Source organism: Schistocerca serialis, chromosome 1 (genome assembly GCF_023864345.2).
Source record: "Schistocerca serialis cubense isolate TAMUIC-IGC-003099 chromosome 1, iqSchSeri2.2, whole genome shotgun sequence".
NCBI classification, from domain to species: domain Eukaryota; kingdom Metazoa; phylum Arthropoda; class Insecta; order Orthoptera; family Acrididae; genus Schistocerca; species Schistocerca serialis.
The window spans coordinates 93,522,439-93,547,188 of NC_064638.1; the positions used below are offsets into that span (position 1 = coordinate 93,522,439).

The 24,750-nt window shown below is 38.2% G+C and overlaps 1 protein-coding gene across 1 annotated transcript in view; it reads left to right on the top strand.

The window, feature by feature from the left end:
* The window catches only part of LOC126462459 (calcium-activated potassium channel slowpoke), a 915,336-nt gene that overhangs the window by 822,700 nt on the left and 67,886 nt on the right, over nt 1-24,750 (top strand). Inside the window, exons 22-25 of the mRNA XM_050096074.1 lie at nt 2,745-2,928; nt 20,354-20,407; nt 24,253-24,348; nt 24,561-24,697. Of these exons, the coding sequence (XP_049952031.1) occupies nt 2,745-2,928; nt 20,354-20,407; nt 24,253-24,348; nt 24,561-24,697 (471 nt within the window). The remainder of the gene's footprint in view (nt 1-2,744; nt 2,929-20,353; nt 20,408-24,252; nt 24,349-24,560; nt 24,698-24,750) is intronic.

Here is a 24,750-nt window from a genome sequence, read left to right on the forward strand (position 1 = left end):
TTTTATTCATTGTTAAACCTACTCCTGCATTATCCCTATTTGATTTTGTGTTTATAATCCTGTACTCACATGACCAGAAGTCTTTTTCCTCCTGCCACTGAACTTCACTAATTCCCACTATATCTAACTTCAACTTACCCATTTCCCTTTTTTAAATTTTCTAACCTACCTGCCTGATTAAGGGATCTGACATTCTACATTCCGATCCATAAATGCTAGTTTTGCTTCTCTCGATAACAATGTCCTCCTGAGTAGTCCCAGCCTGGAGATCCGAATGGAGGACTATTTTACCACCGGAATATTTCACCCAAGAGGATGGCCTCATCATTTAATCAGACAGTAAAGCTGCATGCCCTTAGGAAAAATTACGACTGTAGTTTCCCCTTGGTTTCAGCTGTTGGCTGTAGCACCACAGCAAGGCCATTTTGGTTAATGTTACAAGGCTAGATCAGTCAATCATCCAGACTGTTGCCCCTGCAACTACTGAAAAGACTGCTGCCCCTCTTCAGGAACAACATGTTTGTCTGGCCTCTCCACAGATACCCCTCCATTGTGGATGCACCTACGGTACAGCTATCTTTATTGCTGAGGTACACAAACCTCTCCACCAATGGCAAGGCCCATGGTTCACGGGGGCGGTTCTGGGATTACAACTCGATAATAAATTCAGTTGGGAAGGGCATACCACAGAATTGCTTAAGCACCTAAATAAGTCTATATTTGCATTGAGAACAATGTCCGATGTAGGAGACATAAATGTAAAAAACTTGCATGCTTTGCTTACTTTCATTCTATTATGTCATATTTGCTCATATTCTGGGACAACTCATCAAACCAAACAAAAGTTTTTGTGATGCAAAAGCATATTATAAGAATCATTTTTCCCCAACAGTTGAGGCTTTAATTAAACAAATGGTTATACATGTATCATTCAAAGTATTTTCCATCGCTGGCCCCTGCTTTATCCCATCTTTTGGGCAATGTATGAATTCCGCAACGAAAAAATTGTTCATCTTTTGAAGCAATCCACAAATCGATCCAACTTGTGACTTCTTCATGAGATCGGAAGTGTTGGTCAGCCAGGCCATGCACCATTGATATAAACATGTGATAGTCAGAGGGAGCAACATCTGGAAAATACGTCAGGTGGGGTACGACTTCCCATTTCAACGTTTCCAAGTGCACTTTGGCCTCTTTTGCAATGTGGAGTCAAGTGTTGTTTTGCTGCAAAATCACTTTATTGTGCCTCTCGCTGTATTGCAGCCTTTTGTCTTTTAATACTCTGCTCAAGCACATTAATTGCATTTGATAACAATCATCTGTGATTCTTTAACTTGGTTTCAACACATTATAGTACATGATGCCAAGCTGGTCCCACCAAATGCAGAGCATGATCTTGGAGCAATGAATATTCGGTTTGGCTGTTGACGTGGAAGCATGGCCGGGACAACCCCATGATTTTTTTCATTTAGGGTTATCATAATGAACCCATTTTCTGTCCCCAGTTACAATGCAATGCAGAAATCCCTTCCGTTTTTGCCTCTGAAGCAACTGTTCACAAACACATAAATGCAGTTCAATGTCTCTTGGTTCCAGCTCACTTGAGACCCAAGTTCCTTCTTACTGAATCATGCCCATAGCCTTTATACCTTTTGAAGTGGCTTGCTGTGTCACTACCACTAGTCATGCCAATTCTTCTTGAGTTTGACGTGAGTCTTCAGTCAGCACAAAAACTTTCTCTCTTCCACCACTGTGCCAGTCTACGATTTTAAAAGCACCGTTCTTGAAGCATTAAAACCACTCACAACACATTCTTTCACTAATAGCGTCCTTACCATACATACTTGAGAGCATTCGATGAGACTCAGCTGCTGTTTTCTTAATATTGAAACAAAACAGTAACACCTCCCGCAAATGACAAGAATTAGGCTCGTAAACTGACGTTTTCAATCAAGAACAACTTTATAATGCAGACACAAATTGACCAATGTTTGGATGAGGTTATGTTGACTGAGGTCCAAGCTAATTGCCTGACACCTGCGATCTGTTTCTTTTGACCACTACTTACTGTTGTCGCCACCTGTCGGCAAATGGCAGAAGCAAAGTTGTACACCTTGTATATAAAAACCTAAAATCACTTACCTTGGTCCAAAAAGGTGTCCAATATTCAGGAACACAGATTTTTCAATAAATTTCCAGCAACCATTAAAAACTTGGTTTCAGATAAAGCACCATTTAAACAGAGTTTGAAAGACTTTTTGGTAGGCAAATCCTTCTACTCATTAGATGAATATCTTAAAATAGACTGTTAAGCCAGCTTAAGTAAAAATGTCTTTTGGATTTCACTTTTGACAGAACTTGGTCACAACAGTCAAGATCACGTATTTTGTGCATGATAAATTTATTAATAGTGCATAACAATGTTTCATTCTGACAGCATGTTAATTCTGTAAATATTAGCTGTTCCAGTTTACCGCACTGTATTCACCTATTTTGACAATCTCCTGACAAATGATCAGGGTAGTAAATATTATATTCAAATGTTTTATGTTTTTTAGTTTATACTTCCTGACATGTTCCACACCCACGAGAATAATCGCATTTTTTGGATCTATGGAACAAAAACTGAATCTAATCTAATCTAATCTTGTGCCTTTCAAAACACCTCGGAGAGATATATGTATCCACAAACATGAATCAACTTATTACAGTGCTATATCCATGTCTAATCTTGATGTGTTTAGGGTTCGCCACTGAGCCGTGCAGACCTGCGTGCAGTGAATGTCAACTTATGTGATATGTGTGTCATCCTGTCAGCCAAAGTACCAAGTAATGATGATCCAACATTGGCTGATAAAGAAGCCATCTTAGCGTCATTAAATATTAAAGCTATGACATTTGATGACACAATTGGTGTCTTAAGCCAAGGTAAGTCATCCTAATAAAAATTGTTTAAGTAGTTGGACTGATTATGAATGAGACAGATATGGTAACAGTGGGATATGTCTTGATGCCAGTAAGTGAAAACCTTTGCTTTGTGGTCTCTGCTATTTGGATTATTTTGTTATTGTGTTCAATTGTGATGTGATATCCAAGACACTTAAAAAACTTCAGAGTCACTGAAGTCATCACAGGAAATATTTACAATGTGTAACAGATGACTGAATAATGCAGTTTTGTACCTGGTGTAGTTAAAACTGTGAGATAAGCTTTATACTTGATAATTTATCAAATCCATAGACAGATCACTTGCTTTTACTACTGTGATTTTGTTGACAAACTATAAAAAATACCAAATGGCATATAAGAACTGAAATGAGATCAGACACTATTCATTATATAGCACAATCACTGAACAGCTGTCAGAGATACAAAATAGTAACGATTATTGTTCCTCAGCTAATATACCTCAGTTCTCAATCTCTGGTCTCCTTCCTCTCTCATACCCTCCTCTCACCTGACCTTCTCTCTCCCCCCATGTCTTTCTTCTCCTCTCATTCTCTTTCATCCCCTCTTGTTTACATTCTCATTGTCTCCTCCTCTCTTCCAGTGACATTACATGACTGAGCTAAGCAATGATTTCCAATATTGTGAGTGAAGACAAACTGCCACACGACAGACTATCCTTCACCCAATCAAAGTGCGGCACACAGTGCGTGTGCATCATAATGTTGGTTAAATGTCAGCTTCATCGGTTTTGTTTATAGAACTATTTAAAGTACTCATGTTATGCATATCTCATTTAAATGGACAATTGAAATATTGTGCAATCATAATCTGTGTTTTACTTGTATAGTATATTGTTACTGAAAACACATTCAGAGTCAGAGATTAGAAGGAGTCTACTCTTTCAGTTTCAATCATTAAGACATCTGAACAGTTTAGATTCAAAACTTTGACTGATTATTTCCAAGAGGATTGAAAGTCTCAGTTGTGCAAGGCATTGTTTGTTGCCATGTCCATAGAACCATTTCAGCCCACTTCTAACATAGTTACAGAAACCACACTAAATCTCAACTAGTATGGCTTTCACAAGGATTTGAACAGCTCTCTTGATGTAGACAGAAAAAATAATGTATGTAAAAGAGAATGTGGGGTTAAGCAACGTTCTGTCTGAATTTTCTTTTCTGCATTTACAATAGAAAAGTATACACAATAGAATGTTGCAAGCAGTTTAGATCATCGTTGCATTACTGATGATACTAGATGACAGAGAATAAGTATAGGTGAATGATGATCTGTATAGAGACCAAGTACTTGCTTTTCTTGTATGATTATAAAAATTCTGATACATTATTATATATTGTTATTTGAGCTCTAAATGAAAATGCAATTGTAGTTTGAAACTGAATAATAAACGTTATTTCTACAAAGAATGAATATCAATGTGATCAGTGGCAGACCTGAATTAATCAAATAATGTACATAAAAAGAATCCATAGCAATGACACCACAGACGAATATGCCGTTAGAGACATTGATTCTACAGGATGACAATTATTGATCTATATGAAAAAAAAAAACATAAATTACTTACAAACTATGGTGTGCACACACTTTATTCAATATGTAAATGTCATCCAGATATTTTGATATAGGTTATGACATGTTTGATATGCCTGCCATCACTGATGATGTCGCGCAGACGAACAGCAAAATTCTACATGACGCACTGAAGTGTCGGAACATTGATGCTCTCGATTACCTCCTGAATGGCTGTTTTCAGCTCAGCAATGGTTTTGGGGTTATTGCTGTACACCTTGTCTTTAATATAGCCCCATGAAAAGGATCCGAATGTGTTCAGATCTGGAGAATATGGCAGCCAATCGAGGCCCATGCCAGTGGCCTCTGGGTACTCCAGAGCCAGAATGCAGTCCCCAAAGTGCTCCTCCAAGACATCAATAACTTTCCTGCTTTGATGGAGTAAAGCTCTGCCTTGGATAAACCTCATCCTGTTTAAATCAGGGTCATTTTGGATAATGGGGATGAAATCGTCTTCCAAAACCTTCACATACCGTCCGGTAATCACAATTCCATCAAGGAATATCACACCAATTATTCTGTGACTGGTCATTGCGCATTACAGTCACTCATTGAGGGTGAAGAGACTTCTTTATCCAGTATGATGGATGTGGAAGAATTATGGGCAAATTTTAAACACATTGTAAATCACGCATTGGACAAGTATGTGCCAAAAAAGTGGTTTAACAGTGCAATTCGGAAAATGCTCAGGAAGCAAAGGCAGTTGCACTCATGGTACAAGAAAGATCAGGAGAATGAGGACAGGCAAAAGTTAGTAGAGATTCGTGCAGCTGTAAAAAGAGTGATGCTCGAAGCATTCAACCACCGTCATACCTTAGCAAAAGATCCTGCTGAAAACCCAAGGAAATTCTGGTCTTACATAAAATTGGTAAGCGGGTTGAAGGCTTCCATCCAGTCACTCACTGATCAGTCTGGCCTGGCAATGGAAGACAGCAAAACGAAAGCTGAAATTTTAAATTTAGCATTTGAGAAATCTTTCACGCAGGAGGATCTTACAAACGTACCGCCGTTTGAGTCTCGTATAGATTCCCTTATGGAGGACATAGTGATAGACATCCCTGGGGTTGTGAAGCAGCTGAATGGGTTGAAAATAAATAAATTGCCAGGTCCTGATGGGATTCCAATTCGGTTTTACAGAGAGTACTCTACTGCATTGGCTCCTTACTTACCTTGCATTTATTGTGAATCTCTTGCCCAATATAAAGTCCCGAGCGACTGGAAAAAAGTGCAGGTGATGCCTGTATATAAGAAGGGTAGAAGGACGGATCCTCAAAATTACAGACCAATATCCTTAACATCGGTTTGTTGCAGGATTCTCAAACATATTCTCTGTTCGAATATAATGAATTTCCTTGAGACAGAGAAGTTGGTGTCCATGCATCAGCACAGTTTTAGAAAGCATCGCTCCTGCGAAACGCAACTCGCCCTTTTTTCACATGATATCTTGCGAACCATGAATGAAGCGTATCAGACGGATGCCATATTCGTTGACTTCCGGAAAGAGTTTGACTTGGTGCCCCACTGCAGACTCCTAACTAAGGTACGAGCATATGGGATTGGTTCCGAAGTATGTGAGTGGCTTGAAGACTTCTTAAGTGATAGAACCCAGTACATTGTCCTCGATGGTGAGTGTTCATCGGAGGTGAGGGCATTATCTAGAGTGCCCTAGGGAAGTGTGATAGGTCCACTGTTGTTTTCTATCTACATAAATGATCTTTTGGATAGGGTGGATAGCAATGTGCAGCTGTTTGCTGATGATGCTGTGGTGTACAGGAAGATGTTGTCATTGAGTGACTGTAGGAGGATACGAGATGACTTGGACAGGATTTGTGATTGGTGTAAAGAATGGCAGCTAACTCTAAATGTAGATAAATGTAAATTAATGCAGATGAATAGGAAAAAGAATCCTGTAATGTGTGAATACTCCATTAGTAGTGTAGCGCTTGACACAGTCATGTCGATTAAATATTTGGGTGTAACATTGCAGAGCGATATGAAGTGGGACAAGCATGTAATGGCAGTTGTGGGGAAGGCAGATAGTCGTCTTCGGTTCATTGGTAGAATTTTGGGAAGATGTGGTTCATCTGTAAAGGAGACCACTAAAACACTAATATGACCTATTCTTGAGTACTGCTCGAGTGTTTGGGATCCCTATCAGGTCGGATTGAGGGAGGACATAGAAGCAGTTCAGAAGCATGCTGCTAGATTTGTTACTGGTAGGTCTGATCATGGAAATGCTACAGGAACTCGGGTGGGAGTCTCTAGAGGAAAGGAGGCATTCTTTTCGTGAATCACTACTGAGGAAATTTAGAGAACCAGCATTTGAGGCTGACTGCAGTACAATTTTACTGCCGCCAACTGTGGAAAGACCACAAAGATAAGATAAGAGAGATTAGGGCTCGTACAGAGGCATATAGGCAGTCATTTTTCCCTCGTTCTGTTTGGGAGTGGAACAGGGAGAGAAGATGCTAGTTGTGGTACAAGGCACCCTCCGCCACGCACCGTATGGTGGAGTGTGGACTACATATGTAGATGTAGATGTAGAAATGTGGATTCTCGGTCCCCTAAATGCCCCAATTTTGCTTATTGACAAGCCCATCCATATGAAATTGGGCTTTGTCACTAAACCAAACCATACAAATTCTCATCATGCACCACAACCAATCATGCAGTTTGAACGTCCTAATGCAAACTGTTTCAAAAGTTATAAAAATTATATTTCATATACTCAGTAATTGTCACCCTGTAAATGATGACTTTCAACACCCAAATAGAAGTGATGCTTCACAGTACTCAATCCTCGTAGTCCAAATTTTTGTGTTAAATGATGATGTCTGGTTCTTGGCAGTGGCTTTGTTATCATATCTGCAACCATTCTGTTTGTTGAAATTTTCCCCACTGTGATTTCTTCTGAATAAATTTTTTCCATGATTAAATGATACTTGGTGTAAATGTGTCTAGTACAACCTTTGTATCCACTAGTCTTTGACAGATTGGTTGTACTTTTGTTTTCACAAAACAGTTTAATCAGCCCCTCTTTTGGGAAAGGGGATATTTCTATTTGCAGTTAGTGCAGCCAAAGTGCATCCTGACAGGCAGATTTTAATGCCATGCACTTAGCTTCTGTCTTCGAGAGAGCCACTGTTGGTTGTTTTCTGCTGTCCCGTGAGATTGCTGTACCTTGCGACATAAACAAGAAACCAATGATTGATTTCCTATATCCAGTACCCTGAGCCCAGTCAGCATTTGTGTATCTTGTGATTTCGTGGTCCTTATCCTTAAAAAATTGCAGTTTGAAATCTTTAATCCCCTTTAGATATTATAGGATTAGGATTTTTTTTACAGTTTGCCAGTGGGGTACTCCTCAGTTATTTTTAAACCAAGGGCACCCCTCAATTAATGTTAAACAACTCACCACTACCATTGTATGTACTAGATATGGTCTAGTACATAGTTTTGCATACATCAGGCTCCTCTATACAGGACATTCTTCATGCCAGCTGTTTCACTCTCCATCTGTGGGCTCATTTCATGTATTAATACTTATTTATTTATTTATTTATTGCCCCTGGCATCTTATGGTGTTGTTGTTGTTGTGGTCTTCAGTCCTGAGACTTGTTTGATGCAGCTCTCCATGCTACTCTATCCTGTGCAAGCTTCTTCATCTCCCAGTACCTACTGCAACCTACATCCTTCTGAATCTGCTTAGTGTATTCATCTCTTGGTCTCCCTCTACGATTTTTACCCTCTACACTGCCCTCCAATGCTAAATTTGTGATCCCTTGATGCCTCAAAACATGTCCTACCAACCGATCCCTTCTTCTAGTCAAGTTGTGCCACAAACTTCTTTTCTCCCCAATCTTATTCAATACCTCCTCATTAGTTATGTGATCTACCCACCTTATCTGCAGCATTCTTCTGTAGCACCACATTTCAAAAGCTTCTATTCTCTTCTTGTCCATACTAGTTATCGTCCATGTTTCACTTCCATACATGGCTACACTCCATACAAATACTTTCAGAAACCACTTCCTGACACTTAAATCTATACCCGTTGTTAACAAATTTCTCTTCTTCAGAAACGCTTTCCTTGCCATTGCCAGTCTACATTTTATATCCTCTCTACTTTGACCATCATCAGTTATTTTACTCCCTAAATAGCAAAACTTCTTTACTACTTTAAGTGTCTCATTTCCTAATCTAATTCCCTCAGCATCACCCGATTTAATTTGACTACATTCCATTATCCTCGTTTTGCTTTTGTTGATGTTCATCTTATATCCTCCTTTCAAGACACTGTCCATTCCATTCAACTGCTCTTCCAAGTCCTTTGCTGTCTCTGACAGAATTACAATGTCATCGGCGAACCTCAAAGTTTTTATTTCTTCTCCATGAATTTTAATACCTACTCCGAATTTTTCTTTTGTTTCCTTTACTGCTTGCTCAATATACGGATTGAATAACATCGGGGAGAGGCTACAACCCTGTCTCACTCCTTTCCCAACCACTGCTTCCCTCTCATACCCCTCGACTCTTATAACTGCCATCTGGTTTCTGTACAAATTGTAAATAGCCTTTCGCTCCCTGTATTTTACCCCTGCCACCTTTAGAATGTGAAAGAGAGTATTCCAGTCAACATTGTCAAAAGCTTTCTCTAAGTCTACAAATGCTAGAAACGTAGGTTTGCCTTTTCTTAATCTTTCTTCTAAGATAAGTCGTAAGGTTAGTATTGCCTCACGTGTTCCAACATTTCTACGGAATCCAAACTGATCTTCCCCGAGGTCGGCTTCTACCAGTTTTTCCATTTGTCTGTAAAGAATTCGCGTTAGTATTTTGCAGCTGTGACTTACTAAACTTATGGTGTACGATTAAACTTATGGTGTACGATGCACAAATATATAGGACATGGTTTGCCGTAACTGTGTGACGATGGTTTCATTTTTTATGAGACATAGTACTAACAGTATTAAAGTTAAATATTTTCAAATGAAAAAGCCTACATGTATGATGGCATTAAATACTGTCAAAAAACTAAACACACATAGGGGACAGTTCACATGTATGATTGAGTTAAAAACTGACATAAAGCTAAATACACATAGGGACGGTTTACATTTATGTGGGGATGCATAGAACATAAAGTAACAGTAATATATATGGGCTTCCAGTGTGTGATGGGAATTAAGAAACTACAGTAAGTACAGACACATAGGCTTATTTCTGTACAGTCCTAACAGAACTGACTTGGCGTGTTATTTATTTCAGTTTATAAAACAAGACTAAGAATAGGCAAAAATAAATTTAATGTGTTTTTGACAAGTAGTGAGCTTGTGTTCTTATTTTTTGGGAAGTAATTTTGGAGAGCTAGTGTAAATTTGCCCTTAAGCACTCATCAGCACTTTACTTTTTTCCTGAATTAGATCCCTTCACTATTTTGTATGGTCATAGGAAGTTTATTGTACAGCTGAGTTCCTATGTTCCTGATACCACGTAGACACCTACTTATTCTCTGTGGCAGCAGATGAATGTTCAAATTGTTGTGAAGGTTGCTGATCTAGAATTTTCTTACTTCATTATCTTTAATAGCCTTTTCTGCATTATAAAGATTGTTTGTGTGGATACCAGATGGCAATGTTCCATGTTATATTTTTGCACAATCTGATTTATATATTGAGTCTGGCTCATCCATAAAAGGCCACGCCTTCAGTCTCCTATTACATGCTTTCCTAGACATTTGGACATGTCTCCAAAGTTCTTTAGTTTTAAGAGTTTGTTAAGTTTGTCTTTAATGTAATTTTTTGTTGCAGATTGTTACAAAGAATCATGTCATCTATTTAAACTTCTACTATGAATATATCAGTTCTTTGATTTTTGTGGTAAACTCGGGTGACAGCTGTGGACCTACTTAGTAGAGATTTGTTGAGTTTGATGTTCCACAAGAGGCTTCCCTGTTTCAGTCCATAGACAGCTTTCTTAAGTCTTTTAATCCATTCATCTTCCACTGTTTTTTGTCATGTAGTCACTCATGGGAATTTTAACATAAATTTCTTCTTTCAAGTCACCTTGCAAAAACCATAACACTATATCACAATTACCAATGTCCAAATCATATTTAGCAGCTAGACTAAATAAATATCTGAATGAATTGTATCATACCACTGGTGTGTATGCTTGTTCATAGTCTGAACCTCTGCCTTGTGGACATCGCTAACTACCGTACAAGGTTTATGGGGAATTATTTGTCCTTGTTTGCCTCTCTTTTATCTTAAAGACCAACTTGGCATCTTAAGCTGATTCACTTGGATGCAAGAGTTATGACTCCCAAGTTTGATTTCTTGCATGGGCTTTTAAATCTACTTGAATTGCATAAAGTTGTTTCTAAGAGTACTTAAATTGCAACACTTCTTGTAAAGTTGATGGTTCTGATCCTTGTGAAACTTTAGTACAATAGGATTTGTAATCATTCATCTTCTTTGATCTTAGTATATAGGAAGATAGCTCAGAATCTTCTTTTATTTCAACTGAGCCAGTTTCTTCTGGAATGGTATTACCCATCTCGGCATCTCTTGACTTGTCTTGTGCCTTAGTGTTCTCCTCCTTATCTGTGAATGTAATAAATATTTTGTTTGGTCCAGTTACAGCGAATGACCAGATGTTTCTGAATTATCATTAATCTTCTGAATTTTTCTTCTTTAAAGATTACATCTCTGGCTTTTACAATTCTTTTTTGGACAGGACAAAACAACTGGTATGCCTTGCTGATTCACAGTATCCAACAAGTATGCACTGAACATATTTCTTGTCCCATTTTGGTATGTTAACATATGTCTTACTGCTGAATAATATCAGACATCAAAAGTCTGGTTTCTTCCCTGAGAAAGCTTCCTGTGGCAATGTGTTGTTGAAAGCTTTGGTCAGTGATCCAGTAATAAGATAAACTTCAGTGTAGGTAAATGAAATACAGCTTGCCTTCTCCAAAATCATTCCATTATATCTCTCTGCTACACTTTTTGTTCTGGAGTGGGGCAAACTGTCATTTGATGTTTGACTCCTTTATCCCCTAAATAATTTTGTCAATCTTTCAATTGCGTATTCCTTTCCATTATCAGTTTATAAGACACAGAGTCTTTCACCTGTCCGATTATCTACCAATTTCTTAAAAATGCAAATAATTTCAGGCACTTGGTATTTATTACTGACCGTGTACAAAAAATCTTTCTGGAAAAATCTTCACTCAGAGTTATAAAATATTTAGCTCCCCCAATTGATGTGTTTTGCTTTGGAACACACAATGGGACAGCAGAAAACAACCAACAGTAGCTCTCTTGAAGACAGAAGCAGAGTGCAGGGCATTAAAATCCGCCTGTCAGGATGCACTTTGGCTGCTCTAACTGCAAATAGAAATATCCCCTTTCCCAAAAGAGGGGCTGATTAAACTGTTTTGTGATAACGAAGGTTCAACCAATCTGTCAAAGACTAGTGGATACAAAGGTTGTATTAGACACATTGACACCACGTATCATTTAATCATGGAAAAATTTATTCAGGAGAAATCACAGTGGGGAAAATTTCAACAAACAGAATGATTGCAGATATGATAACAAAGCCACTGCCAAGAACCAGACATCATCATTTAACACAAAAATTTGGACTACGAGGATTAAGTACTGAGAAGCATCACTTCTAGTTGGGTATTGGAAGTCATCATTTACAGGGTGACAATTACTGAGTATATGAAATAAAATTGTTATAATTCCGAAATCCTCTTAGCTCTAGAAGTGGAAGGTGAGAAGGAAAATCTAATTTGCTTAACTTCTAGGCATGTAATGCATGGCGTGTTGGCAGCTCCTTTGTATCTGATGCCATTAGCCAAACATTTCCATGATTCTTCCAGCAGATCTGATTGTAGGTTTTATAATGTTCTGTGCCATAAATTTGCATCATTAGACAAGGATGCACACTTTGTTTCAACACTGTGATCACTTGGTCACTCCATTTTATACATTCTGCTGATTAACAGTGCTGTCACTATCAATTTCTTCTCTGCATCATGAATGTGACAGCATCTATCATCACAGATGATTGAGTAGCCCTGTTCCACTAATTTCCTTACAGAAAGTAAATTTGTACTCGACTGAGGTACATCTATCTCTCTAATGTTTGTCATCTCTCTGACTCCTAGTGCTCTCAATCTCTCAATATGCATGCAATGTGTTCCTTTTGTTAAGTAAATTTTTGTTGTTAGCTATGACCACTTGTGAACTGAACACTGACATAGTAAAATTCAAATCACATGGTTGCTTTTACATATGTGTGGATGTACCAGAATCTACGTACTAGTCTTTGCATATGGCTTCAACTGACACTGATGATGTTAAGAATGTCTTATAACTTGTTACTTCCATGGCATATGTTCCACTTGCTTTGTTTCTACGTGACAGTTCTTCACTGTGTGTCCATATTTTTTGCAGTTGTAACATGTTGGTACTCTAGGACTGTAATATGGGTTATTGAATTGCTGCATGCATCGTCCTTTACTTCCTGTAGTAGTTTATTTTTAGTGGACTCTTTTGTTGTCAGCATCTTGGAATTTTCTAAACCCGTTATCATTGGTTTGTACTCATTAGATAACCCAGCTAATAAAATTCTTGCACTTTGAAGCTAAGATCATTTAATTTGTTTGACATGGAAATTATTCTCAACACATATTCTTCCATGCATGAACAGTTCTACAGCCTTGTAGGTAAGTGTTCTCAACAATCCTATTCTTCTGTCCTCATAAATTTGTTTTAATTTATCTCATGCTTGTTTCATAGTTGACATGTTCTGTGGATGCACATAAATAGCAGGGTCAACTAATAAGATTATTTTGGCCCCTGCCATACATGTCTCGTAACTTCACCTTAGATGTTGCCCTTTGTGTGCTGCCACAATTGTTCATGTTGCAAATAAGTTTTCATTGCAAATTGCCATGTGTTGTAGCTTTCTCTTCCTTTTAGTTTTTTTGATTAATGGCATCCAGTTAAAACTGACGGAGCTCATGATTTCAGTGTTCTGTATTTGTGTCTTGAACTGAACTTTCTTGATGTAATCGAGACTCACATAGTTCTCCCCCACCCCCCTCCCCCCTCTCCTCCGCAAATAAATTACTGTTTTTAGGTAATATTGACTAACTACATAACTGGGCCCCATAACCTGTTATTATTTGAGTTCTAAATGAAAACATGGTTATAGTCTGAAACTGAATAATAAACTTTCTCTCTACACAGAACGAATGTTGACATGATCAGTAACAAATTGGAATTAAGTAAAATAACATACACACATCAAAAAACGTTTTGCATCACCCCAGTTCCCAGAACTCCTGAAGATAGACATTGACTGTGGATATGGTATCACACAGTCCATTTGACTGTTCTGAAATGTCACTAAACTCTCCCTGTTAGATAGAGGGGGTCCTACAGCCAATCATTTCCAGTCATTCCACTAGGAAGTAGGTACACGGCTCATGTTGTATGTAGTTCAACCATGCCTACTGTGGTTCGATTGCGCCCACATTGTTACTTTGTGCCAGGAAGGGCTCTCAATGAGGGAAGTTTCCAGGTGTCTCGGAGTGAACCAAAGCAATGTTGTCCAGACATGAAGGAGATACAGACAGAAAGGAACTGTTGATGACATGCCTTGCTCAGGCCACCCAAGGGCTACTACTGCAGTGGATGACTACTACCTACAGATTATGTCTCAGAGGAACCCTGACAGCAATGCCACCATGTTTAATAATGCTTTTTGTGCAGCCACAGGACGTCGTGTTAAGAACCAAACTGAGCACAATAGGCTGCATGATGTGCAACTTCACTCCCGACATCCATGGTGAAGTCCATCTTCGCAACCACGACACGATGAGCAATAAAAAGGGCAGAAATGATGTTTATGTTGATCTCTATTCCCAACAACATGCCTAACAGATCACTCAGGATTGGCATCACGTTCTCTTCACCGATGAGTGTTGTATGTGCCTCCAGACAGACAGTCGTTGGAGACATGTTTGGAGGCAACCCAGTCAGGCTGAATGCCTTAGACACACCGTCCAGCAAGTGCAGCAAGTTGGAGGTTGCCTACTGTTTTTGGGGTGGGGCCAATGTACGCCACTGGTGGTCAAGGAAGGCACCTTAATGGCTGTGCGATACATGAATGCCATCCTCCGACTGATAGTGCAATCATATTGGCAGCAAATTGGTGAGGTATTTGTCTTCATGGACAATAATTTGTGCCCTCATCGTACACATCTTGTGAATGACTTCCTTCAGGAAAATTCCATCACTCAACTAGGGTGGCCAGCATGTTCTCCAGACATGAACACTATCAAACATGGATGGGATTGATTGAAAAGGGCTGTTTATGGACAACACGACCCACCAACCACTCTGAGGGATCTACACCAAATTGCTATTGAGGAGTGTGACCAACAATGCCTTGATGAACTTGTGGATAGTATGCCATGATGAATACAGGCATGCATCAATGCAAAAGGATGTGCTACTGAGTATTAGAGGTACCAGTGTGTACGGCAATCTGGACCACCACCTCTGAAGGTGTCACTGTATGGTAGTACAACATGCAATGTGTGGTTTTCATGAGCAATAAAAAGGGCAGAAATTATGTTTATGTTGATCTCTATTCCAATTTTCTGTTCAGTTTCCGGAACTCTTGGAACCGAGCTGATGCAATACTTTTTTTGATGTGTGTATATAAAAAGTGCCTATAGCAATTAAACCAAAGGTGAATTTTCTAGTTGAGGCATTGATTCTAACTTCCAACATTATATTACACTAACATGAAGTAAATGTTTTTGGAAGATTATCATTCAGTAAATCATATCTTATCAGGTGTAATAAAACATCAGACAGAGCTGCTGGGTTTGCAGCAACATTGTTGGTTGTTTTCTGCTGTCCCATGAGATTGCTGTACCTTGTGACATAAACAAGAAACCAATGATTGATTTCCTATCTCCAGTGTCCCGAGCCCAGCCGGTATCGGTGTATCTTGTGATTTCATGGTCCTTATCCTTAGAAAATTGCAGTTTAAAATCTTTCATCCCCTTTAGATATTATAGGATTAGGGTTTGCATCAAGATTCTTAGTTGACCAGTTATCATGGAATGGTAATTAAAGCTCTTGATGTGTATTCTGGATGATTAGTATTCAGATATATGTTCAAGCATACAGATTTAAATTTCTGGTTTTGTCTTGAAACTGACTGAGGCAGAGTCCAGGATGGTTTCCTTGAAAATGACATGGCTGATTTCCTTCCCATCCTTGCCTTATATCATTTTTGGCTGCCCCTCTAATAGCCTTGCTGTGTACAGGATGTTAAACTCTAATATTCCTTCTGTCTTCTTTAGGATGTGGAAGTAAAAGAGCAAATAATCTCTGTTAAGCTACAGCCTAATTATGCTAAGAAGTCAAAGAAGAATTGATGTTTGTTATTACCTATCATTATCTGTAAAAACAATTTTAGTTATTGTAGTTAAACATGAGACTAAACAATTGCTTCAAACAGTCCCAGTCCTAAATATCAACTTTCTTTCTATTATTTTCAGTTTTAATATTATTTTGGTTCGTGAGTAACTACAAAGATAATTTGTATGTACTTAATCACGTCCGATAAAAATTATCATTTGTAAGCAGCAGCTAGTATTCCATTTATGGCTGTACAGCTTTTTTAAATGTTTAAAGCTTTATGTAACACTTCTCACTGTCATGGTTGTTATATGTAATCTGAGTTATACTATTATTTCATAATGTTTTATAAAATTACAATGTAGTTTCATTTTCTCAGTCAGTATGATCTTTTATTTTAGAAACCTCATTGAGCATTATCCCTCCACAATTGTAAACATTAGGCTCTTACCTCACTACTAATATCAGTATATAATTTATTCTACATTACATGCACGTCCTTTGTCATTTTCGTACCCTTATGGTTGTGTGAACATACTCTAGTCGTATCCTCCTGTAAATACACCAGACTGTGCTTTAAAACACTGTTCCAAGTCCATATGTACATACTCAAATTGAAATGTGCAGCGTAGTTCCCTACATCCTAGCTTCATAGTACTTCATTATTCCTCATATCCTCAGTTTGTAGAGATAAAGTGCAAATAACAGAAAACACTCTTTTTCGACTGAAGATAAATTCTTGGACTAAAGAGAAATTATTTAATTGTAAGTAAATATTCTGTGAATCAAGATTATGTAATTATTATGATTTTTTATTTCCAACTTGAAAATTAATTCATCATAAAACAAATGTCTCACCATCACTTATAAATTATGCTAGAACTTCCTGTCCATGCCCAGCAACTATAACCATTGCATCATCTCCATTCTAGGAAATCCTGAGCAATATTTTTACAAATGCAACATTATTTTACAGCTTCTTGCAGTTTTTAGAAAACAGCCAAATGCTTTATGGAAACAACAAACAGAATCACATATGTTTTGTATTCATATGGATCATGGGAGGGATGATTGTTGAAATACCTCAGTGCTCACTGTAATTAGTCTGATTTTCTCTTCATGTTCCCTATTGGATTGATATGACAGGGACTTTCATATAGTCCTAGATTCCTCACTTAATATTGGTTCTTGAAACTTATGCTAGTGGGATAGTTGACATCTATCTCGAAGCAGCTGCCAATTCAAGTTTTTCAGTATTTCAGTGATTCTTATGTGTGACTCTACAAATCTGTGACCGTTTGTACTGTACTGCCTTGTATACATTCAGTAACCTTGATGTTTGTATTTTTATAATCATCTCACACACTTGCGAAACATTCTGGGATGGGTACACAATTATTTTGTAAGCAATTTCCTTTGTAAACTGACTACATTTTCCTCACCTTCCTACCAGTGCACTGGAATTTGCCATATGCCTTACCTACAATTGAGCATTTATTATCATTTCATTTCATGTGACTTCAAATTGTTACTCGCAGGTAATTACTTGGATTGACTGATTACAAATGGGATGCATTGATATTGTAGTCATAATATCCAACACTTTTGGATAATTTTGTGAAGTGCACAATTTTACATTTATAAACATTTGAAGCATGTTGGCACTCTCCACACCACTATGAAATCTTATCCGGAATGGATATGATATTAGTAGAACTTTTTTTAGGTGCTACTCTGTTATGGATAACTACTTCATCTGTAAAAATTCTGAGATCACTGTTAACATAACCTGAAAAACGTTAATATACAATGTAACAAGAGCTCTTGGGTGTACACTCAGAAAGTAGTGCTATACATGTACCATAATTGAAGAATAACCTAAGTTCTCATCATCAGACTTACTGATGGACTGATATGTGGAAGTGGAGCATTCTCACTGTTGATGCTTTGACTCACTGTTGCTTGCTGCACAGAACACAATCCCATGTTTATTGCTCCTGGGAAACAGATTTGTCCACAAAGCTGACACTGTGCCAGAATGTAATATTTATGCCATTGCTGGTGCCCCTGTATCTGGCAGTCGCCATCTCTGCTAGATCTGCAGTATCACCTTTGGAGTTTGATACAGATGCCCGCATTTGTGGCTCTTTCTGATGGGTGTTGGGAGACTGTCAAACAATGTGATGGCCAGCTGCAGGCTATCTGAATGTCTGGATGTGTGTATAAATCGGTGTTGATATCTGCCAGGGACAGCACAACAGTATGGAGGGATATTGAAAGGAGAAGACATGACTGCTTGTACTTGATTCAGTTCTTCCAGTGGAAGCAATAAATCCAGATCCTTGGGAAACCTGAGTGAGCAGCATCACATCCTATGGTCTTGTGGTGGTCTAGTAGCAGGTTGCAGTGGTAAGACCAAAAGGAATAATTGAAGTGTATTGAGTGAGGCACCCTGCAGTGGTCAACATCAGATTGCAGTGTTCCTGGATGATGGCTGCTGTCAGTGGTGGCTACTGTGCTTTCTGGAATTTGTGTAGCTGGTAGAAAGAAATGTATAGATGGCCACAGTCACAAACACATTGCCCACAGAACAGAATATGATGCTGAACATCCAAGTAACCTTTGTGTAGCTGGTAGAAAGAAATGTATAGATGGCCACAGTCACAAACACATTGCCCACAGAACAGAATATGATGCTGAACATCCAAGTAACTGTGTACATAACTGTGCAGTTCTGGGCTGGAATGCCAGGGCCAATGACTGGTTTGAACACTATAGTATTCACAGAACACGTTCCAATTGGAGATACTTGGAATTTAAATCAAGCTATACATAGATTCAACCTTCTGTGACCTTTGAACTGTATTACCCAGCCAGTTATAAGAGGACCTACAATTGAACATGTATGGCAAACTGTAGCTCTACTTGGAATTTTTCACATTAACAATCTTGCCTGCTCTCACTGTTCATAAAGTTTATTTGTGATAGAAACATATTCTTACCGCATGATTTGTATTCTATAACCATTGTATAGTATGACAGATACAAAAGAGAATGAACATTTGAATGATGGAATGGACAGTTCATAATTTTGTGAAAAAAAAAAAAAAAGTAAATGGCACAAGGGAGTTTTGAATATGGCTCACCCATTTTACAGTCCAACATCGTGACCACTTAATCACGTCACTGCAGCATTCTATCTTTCCTCATTATTAAACTTGTTAAGCTGGCACTGTTCACTGTTTCTATTTTGCTTCTTTTTTCATAGTTCAGTACACCTTCTTCCTCTTTTCATGCTTGATCTGTGTCCAGTTTTTGATGGGCTATCCACTGAGCCATCTTACCACTAAATCTGAGAGGGGAGCAATGGGGAGTTTCCCTTGTTAGAATTAAGTCTCATATTTCACTTGCCTGACTCTGTGTTACAGTGCTAGGATTCACACAGTCTCCTGTTCTTTCATTCCCTCTTTCCCTTTTTCTCTATTTGTTTGTTTTACAGCAAAAAATAGATGCATCTGTCACAACAATGCCACAGCTAATGTGGAAAAAAGACTATGAACTAGTGGCACAAACCCAAGTATGCATTTCTGTCGCAACATGTAGGCTGTCTGTTTTCTTGCAAGAATGTCTAATGGTTTTTAATTTTTTTATTTTTTTTATTCATGATGCCTATAATTACAGCAGTATTATTGTGCTTTTTAACAACCAGTTACTATTTTCTTCCCCTTCTGAACTGAACCCACATCTCTAGTGTTCCAGCTGATTGTTAACATTATAGCAATATCCAATATTTCATGAACTAATGAGCGTAGTAGACGTATCTATAAAGTTTGTGACTTTTTAGCAAATCTCTAACTTATTGGATGTGCATTTAATCAGTCTTGTCCTTAGCTGCATTTGCAATTTATCTTTCTTAGCTACTTTAATTTCCTCCTGTAAATACTTCTGACATTATTTCTGTACTCTTCTATTCTACCTGCATTCCCACTCCAACTAAATTTAGAATCTTCAACTAACACAATTTAGTGTTGAGATAATTGACTCCTGAAATCTGAAAGTACTAGTTACTTTTAAGTTACCTCTACAATCATGTGGGTGCTTACAGATATCATTCAATACTGTCACTTGTTATTTTCATTGACTTGATATTTAGATCTTTGGAAGCATCTATCTGCAGATTACACTTTGCAGCAGTTTATTTGGTCTTAACATATTTTGAAGCAGTACCAGTGAAATGCAAAACAGTTATTATTTGAGTGATTTTTTTTTCCTTCTTTTCTTTTTGTTTCTGCATTTTTCTGTTGAGACATAAGGCAAAAGGTGCATGACATTTTTGCTTTTCAATGTTTCAGCCCCATTCATGCAAAAGAAAATGCAGACTGCATCACTGGTTTCAACATTGTGTGGTATGTTGGAGTTGGAAAAAGACTAAAGACGTGATTTTTCCACTGTCATATCTGTTCATAGTTATTCCCCTTTATCATTTCTGTTCAATGATTCTGTGTTTCTATTTAGAAATTATTTACAAACAAATTTAAATTAAATATTTTAATTGATTTTTTGCCTGTTAATTTAATTAATATTTATTTGTGTGACTTAATTTTCTTGTTTTAATTTAATCTGTAATAAGTTTTGTTTTTTGTTGATGGTACACATTCCAAGAAGACAATATAAAGATCACTAACTGCATGCCACAGACCACATTCTTATCTTTCCACTCTCTTTACTGAAGAACACGCGCAGTGATGTTTCAAAAAACCATTTCTCTTCCATGGCTTACAGGAATGAGACCTCTTTGTAACCAAACTCTGTTACATAACAGATCAACAACATAAATTGTCATGCAAGTAATGATTTTTCCTTAATGTTTGTCAAATTTTGAACTTGTTTCAGTTTCTGTAATAATTTTGGGATATTTTTGTTGTAAGTACTGAATTGAAGCAAAGAAATTCAATTGAAAGTGGAATGCTTTTTTATAAATATTAAAATATGAAGTGATTTTAATAGCCTCTTTTAGCTTCATTCCTGGAAAATAATGTTATATATAATGGGATAATAGGAACCCTGTGGCAACAATTTCACTTAACAAAAGTATGCTACTTACAGACATAAATACCTGAAAAAATGCAGTTTTTAGTGAATAGAATTACCAAAAACATCTCTTAATCATTATGCAAATGACATAATTGTTGGCTCTCCACATCTGCATTTTCGTTCACCTAGCAGATCACAAATCTTCACAATTTGATAAATCCCTCCACAAACTCATATTTATTTGCAATGCTGCATGCATTGATGAAGAAAAGTCTTCTAGTCTTGTTTTGAGTTCGTGTTTCAAAAATTCCTACCGTGACCATGTTTTTTATATTTATTTCTTAGTAATCATTATCAGAATTGATTGTAGCTCTCCTTTCTTCATTGTATTCACATGTATAAGTTTTATTTTGAGAGACCCAGAATTAAACTTTGTTGTAATAAATTTTAATTAAAATTGCTAATGTTAAGATGTAAGCTGCCAGAATTTGGAAAAGTGGATTAGTTCAAAGTTGAGGTAATACAGGGGTTGCCATAAAATTTGTTGTTGAGGTGAAAACATAATAGGAGATTCCAAATTAGAACTTATATACAGAGTGATATTGCTAAATGATGACAAACTGCAATTGCGTGAGGTGGAGATAAAAGATGTTTGTCAGCGTAGGTTTCAATGATCAAAGTCCCCCTCCATAGCTGAGTACTCAGTGCATGCAACTGGCTGTGATTCCTGTCCATGTTGGGGATTTTATCTGTTCAGGGACTGGGAGTCGTGTTTTCCTCATTATCATCAATGCACAAGATACTGAAGTGGTGTCAAATAAAGGTGCACTAGGTGGTCAAAGAACCCCAGATTAGCTTTCCCAGATTATCATTTTATTTCATTTCAGTGATTAAAAGCACACATGAGAAGACAGCAGGCAAATGAGAATTTTCTGTCTGTGCTAGTGTTTTAGCAGCACACTTGAGAGGGCAGTGAGCAGGAGCACCATCATGTAGTAGCCACATCATCCTTACCACTAAAGGCATGTAGTCCCACCAGGGGGTCTGTGTCACTCACACTAAGTGCAGATACGCCTTGACTGTGGGGTATTGCAGAAGGATAACTGGTTCAAAGAGATACTCGCCAATAATTTCCATCCACACAATGAAGCTGAACTGGTGCTGGTGGTTTGCTGCCAACAGTCTAAGGGAATTCTCCTTAACCCAAAAGTGAGTGTTGTGATGGCTGATGATATTGCCATTAATGGTGGCCTGTGCATTCAACCAGTGACAAAACAGTTGCCTCAGTGGCAAGTCAATAGGTAATAAGGTTTGCATGCATTTTTAGTGATATGGATAGTGGCAGCTGTGATGGAGAATATTCCACATGCTTGCCTGGCTTACCTCATGCTGGTGGTCCACATGCCTGGTGCTGATATCAGGGTCACTGTCAAAAGATCTTCCATCTCCACCTTCGCATGGTTGTAGAATACCCCTGAGTCCATATGAACGTTTTTGCTCCTTATCCCCTCTGCAATATTTTTTTTCATGCGGTTTGTGGCCATTTATCAAAATTCTCTCTCTCTCTCTCTCTCTCTCTCTCTCTCTCTCTCTCTCTGTGTGTGTGTGTGTGTGTGTGTGTGTGTGTGTGTGTGTACGTACACTTAAGACCCAGTTGAAGACCTCAACTAAGATAGATCAGAACAGTGAAAATGTAGTCACATATTCATTTTTTATTTGTAAATTTACCAGTGTCTACCTAGCTGTTATAAAAATGCTTTTTACTTTAGAGATAATTTTCCTCTGCTTCTTCAGTATTTACACTGAAACGCCAAAGAAATTGGTATAGGTGTGCATAGTCAAATACAGAGATATGTTAACAGGCAGAATACAGCACTGCAGTCGGCAACACATATATAAGACAACAAGTGTCTGGTATTATTGTTAGATCAGTTATTGCTGTTGCTTTGGCAGGTTATCAAGATTTAAATGAGTCTGAACATGGTTTATAGTCAGCACACGAGTGATGGGACACAGCATCTCCAGGGTAGTGATGAAGTGGGGATTTTCCCGTACGGCCATTTCATGAGTGTATCAAGAATATCAGGAATCCAGTAAAACATCAAATCTCTGACATCACTGCAGCTGGAAAAATATCCTGCAAGAATGGGACCAATGATGACTGAAGAGAATTGTTCAAGATCTTCTGTCACAGAAGTGCAACCCTTCCACATATTCCTGCAGATTTCAATGCCGGGCCATCAACAAGCATCATCATGTGAACCATTCAACAAAACATCACCACTATGGGCTTTTGGAGCCACAGGCCCACTCATGTACCCCTGATGACTGCACACTACAAAGTTCTACACCTTGTCTTGGCCTATCAACACTGACATTGGACTGTTGATGACTGGAAACATGTTGCCTGGTCAGACGAATCTCATTTCAGATTGTGTTGAATGGATGGATGTGTACAGGTATGGAAACAATCCCATGAATCCATGGACCCTGCATGTCAGTGGGTGCTGCTCACGCTGGTGGAGACTTTGTAGTGATGTGTGTAATTGGAATAATAAGGGACCCCTGATATGTCTGTATATGACTCTGTGACAGGTGAATGTATGTAAGCCACCTGTCTGATCACCTGCATCTGTTCGTGCCCATTGTGTATGTCGACGGACTTGGGCAATTCCATCATGACAATGCAACACCCCACACATCTGGGACTGCTACAGAGAGGATCCAGGAAAACTCTTCTGAGCTTAAACACTTCCACTGGCCACCAAACTCCCCAGATATGAACATTATTGAGCATATCTTGGATGCCTTGCAACGTGCTGCTCAGAAGAGATCTCCACCCCCTCATACTCTTTTGCATTTATGGACAGCCCTGCAGGATCCATGGTGCCAATTCCATCCAGCACCTCTTCAGGGATTAGTCAAGTCCGTGCAATGTCGTGTTGTGGCACTTCTGTGTGCTCGCTTGGGCCCTACATGATATTAGGCAGATGTACCAATTTCTTTGGCTCTTCAGTGTAGGTACATCTATGTATACTATTCTTAAGACCCCCAGATATAAAACTATAATTTTCATAGGTTAGCAGTTTCTCTGTCTTTCCATCAATCCCTTTTTAATGAATGAGTCAAAGTGAAACCACAAACTGTTTTCTGGAATAAAAATTGTTGTATTTTCTGCTTTGCTTCAATGTTTGACATGTACTTCTTTACTTTGCAGCAGCAAGTGAGCAAGACAATCTCACGCCTGTAGGTAGTCCTATTGTTCTTCAAAGGAGAGGGTCGGTCTACGGAGCCAATGTGCCTATGATAACAGGTATCTGCAGTACTCAGTATGATATGAAATTATATTGTGGGCTGTGTATTCTTTTCTTGAAGACATAATGTTATCACTAAAAAAGAATACAAATAACTTTTTAATTGATATAGGAATATAACTAATACTTTCATCCAGAGGAATTTGTAGAATATTGTGATGTGTTGCATTGTAGTGTGGAATGAACTGTTTCACCTGTTACATTTTTTCAGAGCTAGTAAATGACAGCAATGTGCAGTTCCTGGACCAAGATGATGATGACGATCCTGACACAGAGCTTTATCTTACACAGCCTTTTGCCTGTGGTACTGCTTTTGCTGTTAGCGTCCTTGACTCCCTTATGTCTACTGTAAGTACCAGTCTGATATGTAGCCATCTAGTGTTCTTCATGTTAAGGTCTGG